At 44.2% G+C, this 19,961-nt stretch overlaps 1 protein-coding gene across 1 annotated transcript in view; it reads left to right on the forward strand.

The window, feature by feature from the left end:
• The first annotated feature begins 4,204 nt into the window (after positions 1-4,204).
• The window catches only part of DRC1 (dynein regulatory complex subunit 1), a 31,624-nt gene continuing 15,867 nt past the window's right edge, over positions 4,205-19,961 (forward strand). Inside the window, exons 1-4 of the mRNA XM_038750833.1 lie at positions 4,205-4,377; positions 15,758-15,845; positions 17,449-17,561; positions 19,351-19,534. Of these exons, the coding sequence (XP_038606761.1) occupies positions 4,205-4,377; positions 15,758-15,845; positions 17,449-17,561; positions 19,351-19,534 (558 nt within the window). The remainder of the gene's footprint in view (positions 4,378-15,757; positions 15,846-17,448; positions 17,562-19,350; positions 19,535-19,961) is intronic.

A 19,961-nucleotide genomic window follows, 5' to 3' on the forward strand; every position in this document is an offset into this window, starting at 1 on the left:
CAATCAATCAATCGTATTTATTGAGCACTTACTGTGTGCAGAGCACTGTACTAAGCGCTTGGGATGTACAAGTTGGCAACATAGAGACGGTCCCTACCCAACAGTGGGCTCACAGTCTAGTCACAGTCTGTCCTCCCTCAGTTGCTAGCAGCCAGCTATCAATTTTTGGGCACTAGTAATATTATTGTGATGTTAAGCACAACTAAATGCCAAGCACTGTACTAAGTGTGGGGGTAGATACAGTGTAATCTGGTTGTACAAAATTCCTGTTCCACATGGGGCTCACAGTCTCGGAGGGAGAACAAGTATTTAATACCCATTTGTATTGAGTAAACAGGCCCAGAGAAGTTAAGCGATTGATTATGGAGAGTTGGAGTTATTGGTGTGCCGAGAAAGGAGAGCCCAGGATGTTTGTGTGGATACATTTGTGTGTGCTTGCAATGCTTACGGTATTGATGTATGTTTGAGGTGAAAGAGTCGTATCTTCAATGTGGTCTGTGGATGTGTATTGTGTGTTGTGTTGATGATAATGTAGAGTGGTGGGGACATTTTGGGTTGAACAGTTGCAATGATAATTGTGGCATAGTATTTTACTCTGTGCCTAGCACTACCAGGAGTTGGGGTAATCAAGTCAGCACAGTCCCCCACATGGGGCCCACAGTCGGAGGATGAGGGAGAACAGGTATATATAATCCCCATTTCACATATGAGGAAACTGAAGCACTGAGGAGTTAAAGCCACTTGTCCAAGGTCAACAGAGCAGGAAGGTGCCACAGATTGGCACATAAAAGCAGCGTGGCTCAGTGGAAAGAGCCCGGGCTTTGGAGTCAGAGGTCAAGGGTTCAAATCCCAGCTCTGCTACTTGTCAGCTGTGTGACTTTGGGCTTAACAAATGCCATTATAATTATTATTATTATCTTCTCTGGGCCTCAGTTCCCTCATCTGTAAAATGGGGATTGAAACTGTGAGCCCCAAGTGGGACATCCTGATCACCTTGTATCCTCCCCAGCACTTAGAACAGTGCTTCACACATAGTAAGCGCTTAACAAATGCCATTATTATAATTATTATTATTATTATTATTATCTTCTCTGGGCCTCAGTTCCCTCATCTGTAAAATGGAGATTAAGACTGTGAGCCCCCCGTGGGACAACCTGATCACTTTGTACCCTCCCCAGCGCTTAGAACAATGCTTTGCACATAGTGCTTAATAAATGCAATTATTATTATTATAGATCCCCTGCCCCCAGACCTGTGCCCGTTCCACAAGGTCATGATGCTTCTCTAAATTTTGGGCAATCGTGTGACTTGCAACGAAAGGGCCATGAAATACCCAACTGGTTCAATAACTGAAAATCGGTAGGAAGACAGATTGGCTCACTGGTAGAAAAATGGGGTTTAGGGTTGGCTGGAGGAGCCCTGAGAATTGGAGGTGGGGCAAGATCATTGCCTGACGATAATAACAATATTTGTGGAGTGCTTACTATGGGCCAGGCACTGTAGTAAGCACTGGGATGGATACAAGCAAATAGGGTTGGACACAGTCCCTGTCCCACGGGGGGTGCTCACGGTCTCAATCCCCATTTTCCAGATGAGGAAACTGAGGCATAGAGAAGTGACTTGTTGAAGGTCACACAGCTTACTAGTGCTGGAATCAGGATTAGAACTCGGGGCCATATGCCTTTCAGGCCCGGCTGTATCCACTATGTCCCTCCAAGGATGGCTTGAGGGGGCGGGAGTCCTAAGGCTGGATCCTGGGGAGGGATGAATGAGCATATTTATTACTCTATTTCACTTGTACATATTTATTCTATTTATTTTATTTTGTTAATATGTTTTGTTTTGTTGTCTGTCTCCCCCTTTTAGACCGTAAGCCCGCTGTTGGGTAGGGACCGTCTCTAGATGTTGCCAAATACGACTGAATGAATGAATATACATATTTATTACTCTATTTCACTTGTACATATTTATTCTATTTATTTTATTTTGTTAATATGTTTTGTTCTGTTGTCTGTCTCCCCCTTCTAGACTGTGAGCCCGTTGTTGGGTAGGGACCGTCTATGTTGCCAACTTGTACTTCCCAAGCGCTTAGTACAGTGCTCTGCATACAGTAAGCGCTCAATAAATACGATTGATGAATGAATATACATATTTATTACTCTATTTCACTTGTACATATTTATTCTATTTATTTTATTTTGTTAATACGTTTTGTTTTGTTGTCTGTCTTCCCCTTTGAGACCGTGAGCCCGCTGCTGGGTAGGGACCGTCTCTAGATGTTGCCAAATACGATTGAATGAATGAATATACATATTTATTACTCTATTTCACTTGTACATATTTATTCTATTTATTTTATTTTGTTAATATGTTTTGTTCTGTTGTCTGTCTTCCCCTTCTAGACTGTGAGCCCGCTGTTGGGTAGGGACTGTCTCTCTATGTTGCCAACTTGGACTTCCCAAGCGCTTAGTCCAGTGCTCTGCACACAGTAAGCGCTCAATAAATACGACTGAATGAATGAGCATATTTATTACTCTATTTCACTTGTACATATTTATTCTATTTATTTTATTTTGTTAATATGTTTTGTTTTGTTGTCTGTCTCCCCCTTCTAGACTGTGAGCCCGCTGTTGGGTAGGGACCGTCTCTCTATGTTGCCAACTTGGACTTCCCAAGCGCTTAGTCCAGTGCTCTGCATACAGTAAGCGCTCAATAAATACGATGATGAATGAATATACATATTTATTACTCTATTTCACTTGTACAAATTTATTCTATTTATTTTATTTTGTTAATATGTTTTGTTTTGTTGTCTGTCTCCCCCTTCTAGGCTGTGAGCCCGTTGTTCGGTAGGGACCGTCTCTCTATGTTGCCAACTTGGACTTCCCAAGCGCTTACTCCAGTGCTCTGCACACAGTAAGCGCTCAATAAATACGATTGAATGAATGAGCATATTACTCTATTTCACTTGTACATATTTATTCTATTTATTTTATTTTGTTAGTATGTTTGGTTTTGTTCTCTGCCTCCCCCTTCTAGACTGTGAGCCCGCTGTTGGGTAGGGACCGTCTCTCTCCGTTGCCAACTGGTACTTCCCAAGCGCTTAGTCCAGTGCTCTGCACACAGTAAGCCCTCAATAAATGCGATTGAATGAATGAATATATATTTATTACTCTATTTCACTTGTACCTACTTATTCTATTTATTTTATTTTGGTAATATGTTTTGTCGTCCGTCTCCCCCTTCTAGACCGTGAGCCCGTTGTTGGGTAGGGCCCGTCTCTAGATGTTGCCAATTTGGACTTCCCAAGCGCTTAGTCCAGTGCTCTGCACACAGTAAGCCCTCAATAAATGCGATTGAATGAATGAATATATATTTATTACTCTATTTCACTTGTACCTATTTATTCTATTTATTTTATTTTGTTAATATGTTTTGTCGTCCGTCTCCCCCTTCTAGACCGTGAGCCCGTTGTTGGGTAGGGCCCGTCTCTAGATGTTGCCAATTTGGACTTCCCAAGCGCTTAGTCCAGTGCTCTGCACACAGTAAGCGCTCAATAAATACGATTGAATGAATGAGCATATTTATTACTCTATTTCACTTGTACCTACTTATTCTATTTATTTTATTTTGTTAATATGTTTTGTTGTCCGTCTCCCCCTTCTAGACTGTGCGCCCGTTGTTGGGTAGGGCCCGTCTCTAGATGTTGCCAACTTGGACTTCCCAAGCGCTTAGTCCAGTGCTCTGCACACAGTAAGCGTTCAATAAATACGATTGAATGAATGAATGAATGTACATATTTATTACTCTACTTATTTATTTCACTTGCACATATTGATTCTATTTATTTTATTTTGTTAATGTGTTTTGTTGTCTGTCTCCCGCTTCTAGACTGTGAGCCCGCTGTTGGGTAGGGACCGTCTCTAGATGTTGCCAACTTGGACTTCCCAAGCGCTTAGTACAGTGCTCTGCACACAGTAACCGCCCGATACATACAAACATACATAGAACGAACCTCGTAGATGGCAGTGTGCGCAGGCGCAGTCGGGGGCCGCGCGCAGCCGCAGTCGGGGCCGAGGGCGGGGCGGGGGCCGCGCGGACGGCCGCGTTCGCCCGGCGCAGGCGCAGTCGGGGCGGCGCGCGCCTCCACGTGGTCGGGTTTCCCTGGCAACGCGGCGGCCCTAGCAACGGGGGCGACGCCGCCATGAGCGCGGTGACTATGGCGGCCGCTGAGGCGGCGGAGGAGGAGGAGGAGAAGGAGGCCGCCGCCGCCTTGGTGGCCCCGAAGATGGAGCCTTCGGTGAACTCTGAGGACCCGCAGGAGAGAATTTTGGCCAGGAGACTCCGCCTCGCCGCCCGCAACGAGGCCCGCAGGCGGTGAGAGGGGCGGGGGACGGACCGACGGACGGATGGAGGGGCCTAAGGGGAGCCAGCTGGGGGCCTCGAATCCCAACTCTGTATTCTTATTAATTATCATCATTCATTCATTCAATCGTATTCATTCATTCAGTCGTTTTTATTGAGCGCTCACTGGGTGCAGAGCACTGGACTAAGCGCTTGGGAAGTCCAAGTTGGCAACATCCAGAGACGGTCCCTACCCCAACAGCGGGCTCACAGGCTAGAAGGGGGAGGCAGACAACAAAACATATTAACAAAATAAAATCAATAGAATAAACATGTACAAGATAAATAGAGTAATAAATACGTGCAAACATATATACATATATACAGGTACTGTGGGGAGGGGAAGGAGGGGGCTCAGGCCTACACGCCCTCGGGGGGAGCCAGCTGGGGGCCTCGAATCCTGCGTCTGTATTATTATTAATTATCATCATTCATTCGTTCAATCGTATGTATTCATTCATTCAGTCGTATTTATTGAGCGCTCACTGGGTGCAGAGCACTGGACTAAGCGCTTGGGAAGGCCAAGTTGGCAACATAGAGAGACGGTCCCTACCCAACAGCGGGCTCACAGTCTAGAAGGGGGAGACAGACAACAAAACATATTAACAAAATAAAATAAATAGAATAAACATGTACAAGTAAAATAGAGTAATATGGACAAACATATATGCAGGTGCTGTGGGGAGGGGGAGGATGGGGAGAGGAAGGAGGGGGCTCAGGCCTACATGCCCTCGGGGAGCCAGCTGGGGGCCTCGAATCCTGCGTCTGTATTATTATTAATTATCATTAGTCATTCATTCAACCGTATTTATTCACTCATTCATTCATTCAATCGTATTTATTGAGCGCTTACTGTGTGCAGAGCACTGGACTAAGCGCTTGGGAAGTCCAAGTTGGCAACATCTAGAGACGGGCCCTACCCAACAGTGGGCTCACAGTCTAGAAGGGGGAGACAGAGAACCAAACATATTAACAAAATAAAATAAATAGAATAAACATGTACAAGTAAAATAGAGTAATATGGACAAACATATATGCAGGTGCTGTGGGGAGGGGGGGGATGGGGAGAGGAAGGAGGGGGCTCAGGCCTACACGCCCTCGGGGGGAGCTAGCTGGGGGCCTCGAATCCTGCGTCTGTATTATTATTAATTATCATCATTCATTCATTCAATCGTATGTATTCATTCATTCAGTCGTATTTATTGAGCGCTCACTGTGTGCAGAGCACTGGACTAAGCGCTTGGGAAGTCCAAGTTGGCAACATCCAGAGACGGGCCCTGCCCAACAACGGGCTCACAGTCTAGAAGGGGGAGACACAACAAAACATATTAACAAAATAAAATCAATAGAATAAACATGTACAAGTAAAATAGAGTAATATGGACAAACATATATGCAGGTGCTGTGGGGAGGGGGGGATGGGGAGAGGAAGGAGGGGGCTCAGGCCTACACGCCCTCGGGGGGAGCCAGCTGGGGGCCTCGAATCCTGCGTCTGTATTATTATTAATTATCATCATTCATTCATTCAATCGTATGTATTCATTCATTCATTTAATCGTATTTATTGAGCGCTCACTGTGTGCAGAGCACTGGACTAAGCGCTTGGGAAGTCCAAGTTGGCAACATAGAGAGACGGGCCCTACCCAACAGCGGGCTCACAGTCGAGAAGGGGGAGACAGACAATAAAACCAAACATAGTAACAAAATAAAATGAATAGAATAAACATGTACAAGATAAATAAATAGAGTAATAAATACGTGCAAACATATATACATATATACAGGTACTGTGGGGAGGGGAAGGAGGGGGCTCAGACCTACACGTTAATAATAATGCGTTAATAATAATAGCAGTAATTATTTGTTAAGCATTTAAAATGGTTACATAGAATCATTGGGCTGGATTAATAATAATAATAGTAATGATTATGGTATTTGTTCAGCACTTAGAATCATTGCATAGAATCACTGGGCTGGATTTATGATAAGAGCAATGATTATGGTATTTATTCAGTGCTTAGAACTGTTGCCTAGAATCGTTGGGCTGGATTAATAATAATAATGATAGTAATGATTATGGTATTTGTTCAACGCTTAGAACCATTGCATAGAATCGTTGGGCTGGATTAATAATAATAATGATAGTAATGATTATGGTATTTGTTCAGCGCTTAGAACCATTGCATAGAATCGTTGAGCTGTGTTAATAATAATAGTGATGATTTTGGTATTTGTTCAGCGCTTAGAATCATTGTGTAGAGTCATTGGTCTGCATTAACAATAATAATATTAATAATTATGATATTTGTTAAGCGCTTAGAATCATTGCATAGAATCGTTGGACTGTATTAATAATAATAGCAATGATTATGATATTAAGCGCTTCGAATCATTGCACAGAATCGTTGGGCCACATTAACGATAATAATAATAGTAATGATTATGGTATTTGTTAAGCGCATAGAATCATTGCCTAGAATCATTGGTCTGTATTTTTTGATAATAGAAATGATTATGGTATTTGTTCAGCGCTTAGAACCATTGCATATAGTCGTTGGTCTGTATTTAGGATAATAGTAATGATTATGGTATTTGTTAAGCGCATAGAATCATTGCATAGAATCATTGGTCTGTATTTTTTGATAATAGAAATGATTATGGTATTTGTTCAGCGCTTAGAACCATTGCATATAGTCGTTGGTCTGTATTTAGGATAATAGTAATGATTATGGTATTTGTTAAGCGCTTAAAATCATTTCATAGAGTCGTTGGTTTGTATTTATGATAATAGTAATGATTATGATATTTGTTCAGCGCCTGGAGTCATTGCATAGAATCGTTGGGCTGTATTAATAATAATAGTAATGATTATAGTGTTAAGCGCCTGGAGTTATTGCATAGAATCGTTGGTCTGTATTTTTTGATAATAGTAATGATTATGGTATTAAGCGCTTGGAATCATTGCATAGAATCGTTGGTCAGCATTTTTTGATAATAGTAATGATTACGGTATTTGTTCAGCTCTTAGAACCGTTGCATAGAATCATTGGTGTGTATTTATGATAATAATAATAATGATTATGGTATTTAAGTGCCTAGAATCATTGCATAGAATCATTGGTCTGTATTAATAATTACAATAGTAGTAATTATGGAATTTGTTAAGTGCTTGGAATCATTGCATAGAATAATTGATCTGTATTAATAATTACAATAGGAATAATTATGGTATTTGTTATGTGCTTGGAATCATTGCATATAATCGTTGGGCTGTATTAATAATAATAATAGTAATTATGGTATTTGTTAAGTGCTTGGAATCATTGCATAGAGTTGTTGGTCTGTATTTTTTGATAATAGTAATCATTATGGTATTTATTAAGCACATGGAATTGTCAGTCTGTATTAATTACAATAATAGTAATAATTATGGTATTTATTAAGGGCTTAGAATCATTGCATACAATCGTTGGTCTGTATTAATGATAATAATAGTAATAATTATTCATTCAATCAATCGCATTAATTGAGCACTTACTGTGTACAGAGCACCATAAATGCGCTTGGAAAGTGCAATTTGGCAATAGATAGAGACAGTCCCTACCCAACAACGGGCTCAAATCTAGAAGATGGTATTTGTTAAGCGCTTAGAATTGTTGCATAGAATTGTTGGTCTGTATTAATGATGATGATAGTAAATGCGGTATTTGTAAAGTGCTTAGAATCATTGCATAGAATTGTTGGTCTGTATTAATAATAATTATGGCTTTTGTTAAGTGCTTAGAATCATTGCATAGAACTGTTGGTCTGTATTAATAGTAGTAGTAATTAGGGCATTTAAGCACTTACTATGTGCCAGAGCTGGGGTGGATACAAGCAAATCTGGCTTGACGCAGTCCACGTGAGGCTCATAGTCTCAATCCCCATTTTGCAGATGGGGTAACTGAGGTACAGAGAAGTGAAGTGATTTGCCCATGGTCGCACAGCAGACAAGTGGCGGAGTCAGAATTAGAACCCATGGCCTTCTGATTCCCAGGCCCATGCTCTATCTACTAGGCCATAGAGCTCTGGGTTGGACACCAACAACTTTAATGCCAAAGTAAAATCAAATGGAAAGTCAGAAAAGGGAGAAAACAAAAGAGGAGTTATCTAAGAGGAAAAGCAAGCAATGGCAAATAATGATTATGGCATTCCATTATAATCACATATGTTAAGCAGCCAGAGAGTCTGTTGTATTTAATGAATGCTTACTGTGTGTTCAGCACTGTACTAAGCACTTCATTCATTCATTCAATCGTATTCATTGAGTGCTTACTGTGTGCAGAGCACTGTACTAAGCGCTTGGGAAGTTCAAGTTGGCAACACTTGGGAGAGTGCAGTACAGCAATAAATAGACACATATTTAGAGGAGGAGACAGGCATTAACATAAATAAATGACAGATAAAAACATAGGTGCTGTGGAGCTGGGGTTGGGGGATGAATCAAGGGACCAAGTCAGGGCGAAGCAGAAGGGAGTAGGACAAGAGGAAAGGAGGGCGTAGTCAGGGAAGGCCTCTTGGAGGAGTTGTGCCTTCGATAAGGCTTTGAAGGCGGGGAGAGTGTTTGTCGGATTTGAGAAGGAAGGGTGTTCCAGGCGAAAGGTAGGACTTGGGAGAGAGGTCAGTGGCAAGATAGATGAGATCGAGGCACAGTGAGAAGGTTAGCATTAGAGGAGCAAAGTGTGCGGGCTGGGTTGTAGTAGGTGAGTAGTGGGGTGAGATAGGAGGAGGCAAGGTGATTGAGGGCTTTAAAGCCGATGGTAAGGAGTTTCTGTTTGATATGGAGGTGAATGGGCAACCACTTGTGTTTCTTGAGGATTGGGGAAACATGGCCTGAATGTTTTTGGGAAAAAAAAAATGATCTGGGCAGCAGAGTGAAGTACGGACTGGAGTGGGGAGAGGCAGGAGGCAGGGAGGTCAGCAAGGAGGCCGATACAGTAATCAAGGCAAGATAGGATAAGCGATTGGAGAGGAAAGAGCTGATTTTAGCTATGTTGTGAGGGTGGAAACGACAAGATTTGGTGATGGATTGAATATGTGGGTTGAATGAGAGAGAGGAGTCAAGGATCATGCCAAGGTTATGGGATTGTGAGACAGGAAGGATGGGGTGCCATCTACGGTGATGGGAAAGTGAGTGGGAGAACAGGGTTTGGGTGAGAAGATAAAAGAAGCTCTATTTTTGACATGTTAAATTTGAGTTGATTGGAGGACATCCAGGAAGAGATGTCTTGAAAGCAGAAGGAAATATTAGACTGCAGAGAGGGAGAGAAACCAGGCCTGGAGCTGTAAATTTGGGTATCATCTGCAAAGAGGTGGTAGTTGAAGCCATGTGAGTGAATGAGTTCTCCAAGAAAGTAGGTGTAGATGGAGAAAAGAAGGGCACCCAGAACTGAACCTTGAGGGGTAAGAGGAAGAAGAGGAGCCCACAAAAGAGGCAGAATGAGTGGCCAGAGAGATAGGAGGAGAACCCGAAGAGGACAGTGTCAGTGAAGCTGAGGTTGGATAATGTTTCCGGGAGAAGGGGGTGGTCCACAGTGTTGAAGGCAGCTGAGGGGTTGGGGAGGACTAGGATGGAGTAGAGGCCGCTGGATTTGGCAAGAAGGAGGTCATTGGTGACATTTGAGAGGGCGGTTTCTGGGGAGTGAAGGGGACGGAAGACAGATTGGAGGGGGTGGTCAAGGAGAGAAATATGAAACAGCGGGTGTAGACTACTCGCTTATAGGAGTTTGGAGAGAAATGGTAGGAGGGAGCCATGGGGTCTAGGGAGAGGGTTTTTTTAGGATAGGAGAGACATGGACATGTTTGAAAGCTATGGGGAAGAAGCCATTAGAGGACAAACAATTGAAGCTGGCAGTTTGGGAGGGAAGAAGGAAGAGGGCAAGTGTTTTGATAATGTGTGAAGGAATGGGGGTCAGATGCACAGGTGGAGGGAGTGGATTTTTAGAGAAAGCAGGAGATCTCCTTTAGAGATACGGCTGGGAAGATGGGCCTTATGTGTCAAACACTGTACTGTATAGGAGGAGCAGAACAGTGAAAGCAGATCAGTGCTTGAAGGTGGTTAAGTAACAACGAGCAAGAAGAGGGGGAAATAAGAATTGTGAAGCAGGTGCGTGTAGTTAAGAGCAGACAGGTGAGAGCAGGACGGAGGTGAGGGTAGTTAGTTCATTAAGACCACCACGGGGTCTGGATAGGAGCAGAAGAGTGACAAAGCAGATGAGGGTAGTTATTTCATTAAGCCCTCTGTGGTGCCGGGGTAGGATCAGCGGAAAGGTGAGACCTTGAGCACATTGAACAAAGCATTTGAGATTGGTTATTTCATTCAGCCCGCCAAAGGGCCACAGTAGGACAGCAAAAGGAACTGAAAAGAAATGAGGGGAGTTAATTGGGTGCCTGTTTAATAATAATATTTGTTAAACACTTATTTTGTGTTGAGCATAGTTCTAAGCGCTGGGAAAGATACAAGATAATCAGGTCAGACACCTGATTAACAGACACTTAAGAAGCAATATGGCCTAGTGGTAGAACACGAGCCTGCGTTTTAATCCTGACTCTGCCACTTGTCTACTGTTTGACCTTGAGGAAGTCTCCGAGCTTCTCTGTGCCTGTTACCTCATCTGTAAAATGGGGATTAAAATTGTGAGCCCCATGTGGGGCAGGGACAGTGTTCAGCATGATTAGTACAGTGCCTGGCACTTAACAGATACCTTAAAAAAATAAGGAGGGAGCGGGAGTTTAGTAAGCACTTAACAGATACAGATACCTTAAAAAAATAAAGAGGGGCGGGAGTTTAGACTGGATTTCTCCTGTCCCATCCCGGAGCGGCCCCTCCACACTGCCTGGAGTCACGCCAGCTCGCTGCAGGAGCAGATGGCACTGTGGCTTCCAGGGGCCGGCTGGGTGCTTGACACACTGCAATTTGGGCACTGCACCACAGCCTCAGGTCGGGGGTTAGCCCACATTCGGGCTAAGTCTACTCCTTGGCACACGCTACACTGTGAGGGGCCGCTCATCCCCTACACCACTTTGGTGTCCCAGCTCGGACACCTTGGCTTGAAGTTGAGCAGCAGGCTGGCGGTGGGAAGCAGCCCCTGGGAAATAGAACAGTGCTTTGCACATAGTAAGCGCTTAATAAATGCCATTAAAAAAAAAAAAATCATTCAAACCCAAAAGGGCACACTGGCATTTATTGTTGTACTAGTGCCTTGTTCTGAACCATTTCTGGGTACTTCCAACTTGTACTTCCCAAGCGCTTAGTACAGTGCTGTGCACACAGTAAGCGCTCAATAAATACGATTGAATGAATGAATGATAATTATTTTCATTTGTTAAGTACTTTCTTTGGGCACAGCACTCACCTGTGTGGGAAATGCACAAAGATAAGAAGAGCAGCGTGGCTCAGTGGAAAGAGCCCGGGCTTTGGAGTCAGAGGTCATGGGTTCAGTTCCCGGCTCCGCCACTTGTCAGCTGTGTGACTTTGGGCAAGTCGCTTAACTTCTCTGGGCCTCAGTGCCCTCGTCTGTAAAATGGGGATTAAGACTGAGCCCCCCGTGGGACAACCTCATCACCTTGTAACCTGCTCAGCGCTTAGAACAGTGCTTTGCACATAGTAAGCGCTTAATAAATGCTATCATTATTAGTATTATTATAAGAAATTAGACATGGTGATTGGGTAGCAGTCAAAGGTTTGGGGAGGAAAGACATAACATGGCAGAGCAAAGTCACAAGGACAGAAACAGTAAGAGCAGCTATAAATCACTGCCAAATAAACAGTTTTTGGACTTTCTACTTGTCCAGCAGGGTTGCCTCTAATCCAGCTGGCCTTTGCAGCATTCAGACTTTTGTTACAGGGATTTTGCGGCTTCAGTTTCTTCCTTTTGCACTCCTGTGCAGGAGAGATCTTGGTCTTAAAGCTGCAGGGCCCGGTGAGGGCCACATGGCCCCGCAGATCCTGGGGCACAAACGGTGCAAGATTTCCCTGCTTGGCTGTGACTTCCCTAGAAGTCAGAAGGTCTTGGGTTCCAATCCTGGCCCCCGCCACTAGTCTGCTTTGTGACCTTGGGCCAAGTCACTTCGCTTCCTTGTGCCCCAGTTACCTCATCTGTAAAATGGGGATTGAGACTGTGAGCCCCACCTGGGACAGGTACTGTGTCCAACCCGATTTGCTTGTATCCATCCCAGTGCTTAGTACAGTGCCTTGCACATGTGTTTAACAAATACCGTAATTATTAATTATTATTATTCCCTCTTGCTGGAGGTGGAGTGGGGTTCTCTGACAGTGGCAGCAACTCAGGATTTGGAGTCTCTCACCTCCTCTCCAGCTGGCCGTAGCAACTCAGGGAAAAATATAGGAAAGCCAGAAATAGGACAGCCCTATAATAATGAATACTTTTGACTTTGGGGTGTAAAGATGATGCTGACTGTTTTTTATCATGCTATGCCTTTTGACAGTATTTCATCTGGCCTGGCACCAGGAGAGGTAAAAGCACACCCCTCCTTCCCTCTGACTTCCTCATGGCCCCTTCTGCTGCTCTTCAAAATCGATCAGCCAGTGGTATTTATTAAATGCTTAGTATGTGCTCTTAGTACAATTCAACAGAATTAGCAGATGTGTTCCCTGCCCATAATGAGCTTACTGTATAGAGGGAGAAGGAAGTCTGGAATGTAGTCTGTTCAAAAGAGCAGAAGATGGGGATTGGGGGTATTAACAGTGTGGAAATGTGAGCGGGATCATTCATTCTAATCTCCATAATAAGGCAAAGTTGGATATTTCTTTCCCAAATAAAACTAAAGTGATATTGAACTAATTGATTTTCTTGAGTTTTGTGATTTATGCAAAATGGTAGACCCACACAATATCAGATGTTATGTCAAATGTAAAATCTAAAACTCAACATGTCTAAGACTGAGCTCCGTATCTTCCCTCCCAAACCCTGTCTTCTCCCTGATTTTCCCATCACTGTAGATGGCACCACCATCATTCCTGTCTCACAGATCCTTGACTCCGCTCTCTGTCGCTCACCTCCTCACTGTGCCTCATTCTCGCCTGTCCCGCCGTCGACCCCCGGCCCACGTCCTACCTCTGGCCTGGAATGCCCTTCCTCCACATATCTGCCAAACTAACTCTCTTCCTCCCTTCAAAGCCCTGCTGAGAGCTCATCTCCTCCAGGAGGCCTTCCCAGATGGAGCCCCCACTTTTTCCTCTTCTCCTCCTCCCCTCCCCATTGCCCCCCTCTGCCCTACCCCCTTCCCCTCCCCGCAGCACTTGTGTATAGTTGTACATATTTATTACTCTTTATTTTATTAATGATGTGTATATAACTAATTCTATTTATTCTGATGGTAATGACACCTGTCTACTTGTTTTGTTTTGTTGTCTGTCTCCCCCTTCTAGACTGTGAGCCCGTGGTTGGGTAGGGACCGTCTCTATATGTTGCCAATTTGTACTTCCCAAGCGCTTGGGAAAGTGCTCTGCACACAGTAAGCACCCAATAAATACAATTGAATGAATGAATCTCCTTTTCCCCCAATTTTATTTGTTGATTTTAGGGATTTTTGTTTTATTCAACTCAAAATTTTCACCTTTGAGTTTAACAGAGGGAGGAAATGTGACGTACCTCAGTTTCTCCACTTGCCATTAAGTAACGTGTAGGCTGCCTTCCTCCTTGACACTGCTGTATAATGAGATAATGTCTGTAAAGAGTGAAGAATTCTTCAGAAGGAAGTCTTTGTAGGGATTGCGGTAATTGGATTATGCAAGTTTGGGTTACTAGTTGGATTTGTGAATTTGAAAACTGAAAATAAATGCTTGTGTATGTGTTTGGCTACTAGTATTCTCCTGCTTCCCACTTGCTAGGGACAGCTCGTGGTCTAAATTCCTAATTTTCAAGCAGTTTTCTCTTTTTAGTGACCAACTTCCTTCTATGTGTTGACTGCTTCTTGCAGCCAGTTGGCTTTCATTCTTCACATCATTCTGTGTGAGATTTGCTGTGAGGCCTTTCTTCAGTGCCCAAAGAAGGAAGTCTGCAAGGGCAAGAAAAGGCATTTGGGATCATTGCTTTTTACCCCCTCTATGGAGAAAGGCATCTCCTTTTGAAAAATGGGCACATCACACATTGTAGCTGGGTTATGCTCCTCTAAAATGTGGTGGTGTCGTAGGATACATTTTCTTGTAGACATTCTCACAATTAATTCGGCATGACCTAGTGGCAACAGCATGGGCTTGGGAGTCAGAGGACTTGGGTTCTAATTCTGGCTCCGCCACTTGGCTGCCGTGTGACCTTGGGCAAGTCACTTAATTTCCCTGTGCCTCAGTTACCTCAGCTGTTAAATGGGGATTAAGACTGTGAGCCCCACATGGGACAACCTGATTATCTCGTACCTCCCCCAGTGCTTAGAACAGTGCTTGGCACGTAATAAGCACCAAATACCATAATAATTATTATTACTTCAGACTCATCCTTCACATGATAGCAGAAACCTATGTATGTAATGAAAAATTACACTGTAAACCATTTTCCTTCTCACTTCAGCTCCACTTTCCCTGAACTCAGCCCCTTCCTTCTTCCTCCTCTCCTATCATCCTCATCCTCCTGTAGTTTTTGTTCCTTTGTGTGTTTGTAGTACAAGCTCCTTGTTGGCAGGGATTGCATCTTCCAATTCCGCTGCATTGTGCTCTCCCAAGCACTTTGTACAGTGCTGTGCACACAGTAGGCACTTAATACATCCCACTGATCGATTGATTTGAACTGCTAGAACTGGCAGCGCCATTATGTTACCTGTCCCCTTTCCCTCCCCTCCCAATTCCCATTTGTAGCTCCACCTCCAGGGTCAGTAACAGGTTGGGAATGGGAAAGGAGAGGGTGAGGGTTGCTGTTTCCGCAACAACCACTATTGCCCCATCCTGCCTCAGTCTGTCCCTGTTTCCCCGGCTGGGACTGGAAAATGAAGTTACAGGTCGGAAGGGGAGGAATGTGGGAGTGTGGGAGAACCGTGGGTGTGCAGCAAAGTACTGAAGTCTTGAAGAGAATGGGGGGAAAGACAGGATATAGGGAGAATGAGTTCCTGGTACAGGAGTTGGGGAGGAAAACTGCCGGGGTCAGGGGAAAGTGGGAAGGGAACCTCAGGAGGAAGAGATGAGGAGGGAATAAATTTACCTGTAGTTACCAGGCATAATATCAGAACTTACCTATTCTGGGGTTTATCAGCAAGAGGCTTGGCCTGTCTTCCTGGCATGCGTGTGTCTAGGGATTCCCAGAATCGGTGTATTTGTACAGCATCTGAGTGCTAGAAGTGACTCTATTCTTTTTCCCTACAGGGAAGAACTTGGAGAACGTGCAGACAGAAAGAAAGAGAATGAGGAAGGCCAAAGCAGGAGCTACAAACAGAAGGAGGAGAGCAGACTGGTATGGACTAAACTGGATGGCAAAATGGACCAGTTAGGCTTATTGGCATCTTACTAATGCCTATTAGAATCAGAGGGCTGAAAGGAACCCCTAGCAGTCCTCCAAGAAGCTTTCCCTGACTAAGCCACCACTTCCCCAATCCCTAGCCCTTCTGTGTCGCCTATGAACATGGAGCTCAGTTAATACCACTGATCGATCGATTGATTGATGTAGCCCAGTACAGTACTTCCCCACTTTGTCTTGGAGACCTCTCAAATGTACCTTTTGAAAAAATTAATGGTATTTAAGCTCTTACTAGGTGTCAAATACCGTTTTAAGTGCTGGAATAGATACAGGTTAATCAGGTTGGGCATAAGTCCCAGGTCCACATAGGGTGCAAAGTCCAAGTATTGAATCCCCACTGTACAGTTGAGGAAACTGAGGCACACAGAAATTAAGTGACTTAAGGGCACACAGCAGGCAAATGGCAGAGCTGGCATTAGAATCCTGAACCTCTAACCCCAGGCGAATGCCCTTTACAGTAGGCCATGCTGTTCCCTAAAATTTGGGGGCTCTGCCATCCAGAATTCCATCTTATAGGAGCCTATGCTCTCCGGAGCATAATAATAATAATTATTATAATAATAATTATAATAATAATTGTGGTATGTGTTAAGCGCTTACTATGTGCCAAGCACTGGGCTAAGTGCTGGGGTAGGTACAGTATATTCAGATCTGACAGTTTCTGTCTCACTCAGGACTCAGAGTATAAGGGGGAGGAAGAACAGGTATTTTATAGATGAGGGGACTGAGGCACAAAGAAGTTAATTGATACAGCAGGTAAGTGGCAGAATTAGGATTAGAACCCAGGTCTTCTGACTTCCAGGCTGGCCCCCTTTCCACTAGGCCTCATTAGGGTGGTATCAAAGTTGACAGCACTAGTGCTCATCATTCTGGCTGTCATCATCTTGCGTTTCACCGGCTAGTGTTTCTCCTATTCCAAGGAAGGAGATTTCAGGGTCACTCTATGATGGTTGTGGGAAGGGAATGTGACTGTTTATTGTTGTGTTGTACTTTCCCAAGTGCTTAGTACAGTGCCCTGCACAGAGTAAGCGCTCAATAAATATAACTAAATGAATGAATCATGCATTCTGTGGGAACTGTACTTAGGTTTTTTTTTGCCAGTGCTGTGGTTATGGCCAGGTTTTAAAAATGTATCCAGGGTTTGTTCTGCATCTTCAGTCGTTTAATAGACTATTGGATTATTTCCATTAAATTCACATTCTAAAATCATGATGTTTATATTCCTTTTTTTGGGGTGGGGAGATATGCCTGGGTTGTTGGAGAAATCAGTTGAATATTCTTACACTGAACCTTATTTGGCCGCTGTTGTACTGAAAAAAATTCCACATGGCCGAAATAGAGTTGATGAACGAACTTAGCCAAATAGATCGTAGTAAACATAGATCAGCTAATGGTCACGGGATAGTGGAGGAGTAGAATGAGGCCAGGCTAAGGTGATGAGTTGGTCTTCCAAAAAAGGGAAATGCAGAACTGGGGAACCAATGTGGCTTTATGTGCAGAGTAGATTTGGATTAATCCGTGTGCACTCTTGTGTTTCCAGAGGCTGGCTAACCTGCTGCTCTGTGGCACTGAGTTAGTGACAAACATCCAGGTGGCTACAGACATCCGAGAGACCCACAGGAGAGTAGAGGAAGAGGAGGTAAAGCGGCAGAGGTGAGAGACCCCAGTCTCGTGTCTGCAGTCTTATGGATATGAAGACGTGTGTGTCCCTTGCTTAACCTGTGCCACCGTGAGTTCTCCCAAAACATTTGTAGATCTCCTTGCCAGGACTTGCTCCAAGAGGACTCTTAGCGGGACTGTGAGCCCACTGTTGGGTAGGGACTGTCTCTATATGTTGCCAACTTGTACTTCCTAAGCGCTTAGTACAGTGCTCTGCACACAGTAAGTGCTCAATAAATACGATTGATTAATTGATTGATTGATTGACTTAAGGGAGTGTTTGAGGGCTGCTCCTGATTTCTGGAAAAGAGCAAGTTGCCAGCTGAGTTTAGTGTAATGAAGAAATTCACCTGGAGACCCCAAATTCTGGGAGAGGGAGGGGATCCATACTGTTTCGGGCCCAAATGCAGCTGCTGGACCCAGGACACCTTTATGAGGTTGGCAAGTGTGACCGATGTTTTGCTGCTCCAGCTGTGCGAAGCTTTGAGAGTGGCAGTCCTGGTGGGAGGCAATAGAGGATTTTTGCCATGGCGCCCATTGGAGAATGCTAAATCTTATCATCTTGCCCAGCACCACTACAGTCTTCAGTCCTCTCTGTGGGGAGCTCTGTAGCAAAATTTACACTCATGCCTCCCACCACCAAGGAACTGTGGTTCCAACTGTCTATAACTTCATGGTAGTCTATAATCAATGAAAATTATTTATTTTTTGAGGGCATTTTTGAGTGCTTGCTATGTGCCAGGCACTGTACTAAGTGTTGGGATAGGTACAGACTAATCTGGTTCAACGCAGTCCATATCCCACAAGGGGCCTACAGTCTTAATCGCCATTTTACAGATGAGTTAACTGAGGCACAGAGAAGTTCAGTGACTTACCCGAGGTCACCCAGCAGACAAGTGGCAGAGTCGGGATTAGAACCCAGGTCCTCTGACTCCTAGGCCCTTGCTCTCTCCATTAGGCCACTCTACTTCTAACTCAGTTTATTGAGTGCCTGCTGTACTAAGCTCTTGGGAAAGTACAAGACAGTAGAGTTGGCAGACAAGATCCATGCCCACGAGGAGCTTACAGTTTGTAAAAAAAAAATGAGCCAGAATGAGTTGGGACCGTAATGCCCACAGTCCCTTTTGGATAGGTTGTCCATTCTGTCCCCGTGGGCTCCACTGTGCCACTTCTCTGGTTTTTTTGGCAGCAGGTGTGGGTGGGCACAGCTGAGAGAATTTATAGACTTTTGGCACATCTAAGCCTTTATCAAGACTCACGCTGAGAAGCAGCATGGCCTAGTGGAAACAGCACAGGCCCAAGGATCAGAGGACCTGAGTTCTAATTCCAGTTCTGCCACATACTTGTGGTGTGACCTTAAGCAAGTTACTTCTCTTTGTCTCAGTTCTCTCATCTTCAAAATGGGGATTCCATAGTTGGTCTCCTTCCTATTTAAACTGTGATTATGGGACCTGATTATCTTGTCTCCACTTCAGTGCTTAGTACAGTGCTTTGCTCATATTGAGCATTTTTAACAAATACCACGATTATCATATAATGGTGTTTTACATGTGCCTTTGTTGCCCTTGGGCATTGTGTTACTGTTACCTGTTGGAGAGTCTCTCTGTGTATTTAGGCTTGCAACAAATATGGCTTTAGATATTAGATATTCACTTTTTTGGTTTGGTTTTCCAAACTGATGCTGGGCTCCAGAGAACCCTCCTGGTTCAGTAGAGTGGGTTGGACCAGCACTCAGGGCCTTTCCAACTGTGGTTCTGAGAGCCATATCATATGCTGTCTGCAGGATTGAGAAGCTGGAGAACGAAGCCAAAACCAGTCATTACAAGTTTGAGGAAATCACCTCCAAGTGGGGGGAAGGCAAGAAGAAAAAAATACCCCAAGAGTTGTGGGAAGTGCTCGTCACCCAACAGCAGCATTGTGCCCAGCTGATTGAAGAGAAGAACAAGCTCATCAGTGAACTGCAGCAGGTAGGAGTGTCCCACCCCAGACCTTGGGAGGAGAGAGTGGGTATGGGGTCTACTTGGGAAGGCACATGGGGGGCTATTGAGTAATTCCCATCCATCACTCTTGGTTTTCCATGGAATGAAATTGGCCGAAGTATTTAAGGTCTCTGTTTCAGGCTGCCAGTGTCGATGAGTTGTTTCAGTAGATTTCTGTTTTTTTGAAACCAATTTTGCCTGCCCAGCACCCAGACTGACACACTGCTTTGCTACCCCTCTTTGGGGACAAGGAAACTGGGCCATAAAATGGAAGTCACTCAACTAGTGTAATACGGAGGCTGGTTCTCTGCAGTACAAGTGAATAGGAAAATTGAGTAATTGTCTAGCCAGTTTGGCAAGGTTGTGCCTGGAGAAGCCTGGGGAAGCTGGCATTTGAGACTACTTTTATGGAGTT

This window comes from Tachyglossus aculeatus, chromosome 9, assembly GCF_015852505.1.
Source record: "Tachyglossus aculeatus isolate mTacAcu1 chromosome 9, mTacAcu1.pri, whole genome shotgun sequence".
Taxonomy (NCBI): domain Eukaryota; kingdom Metazoa; phylum Chordata; class Mammalia; order Monotremata; family Tachyglossidae; genus Tachyglossus; species Tachyglossus aculeatus.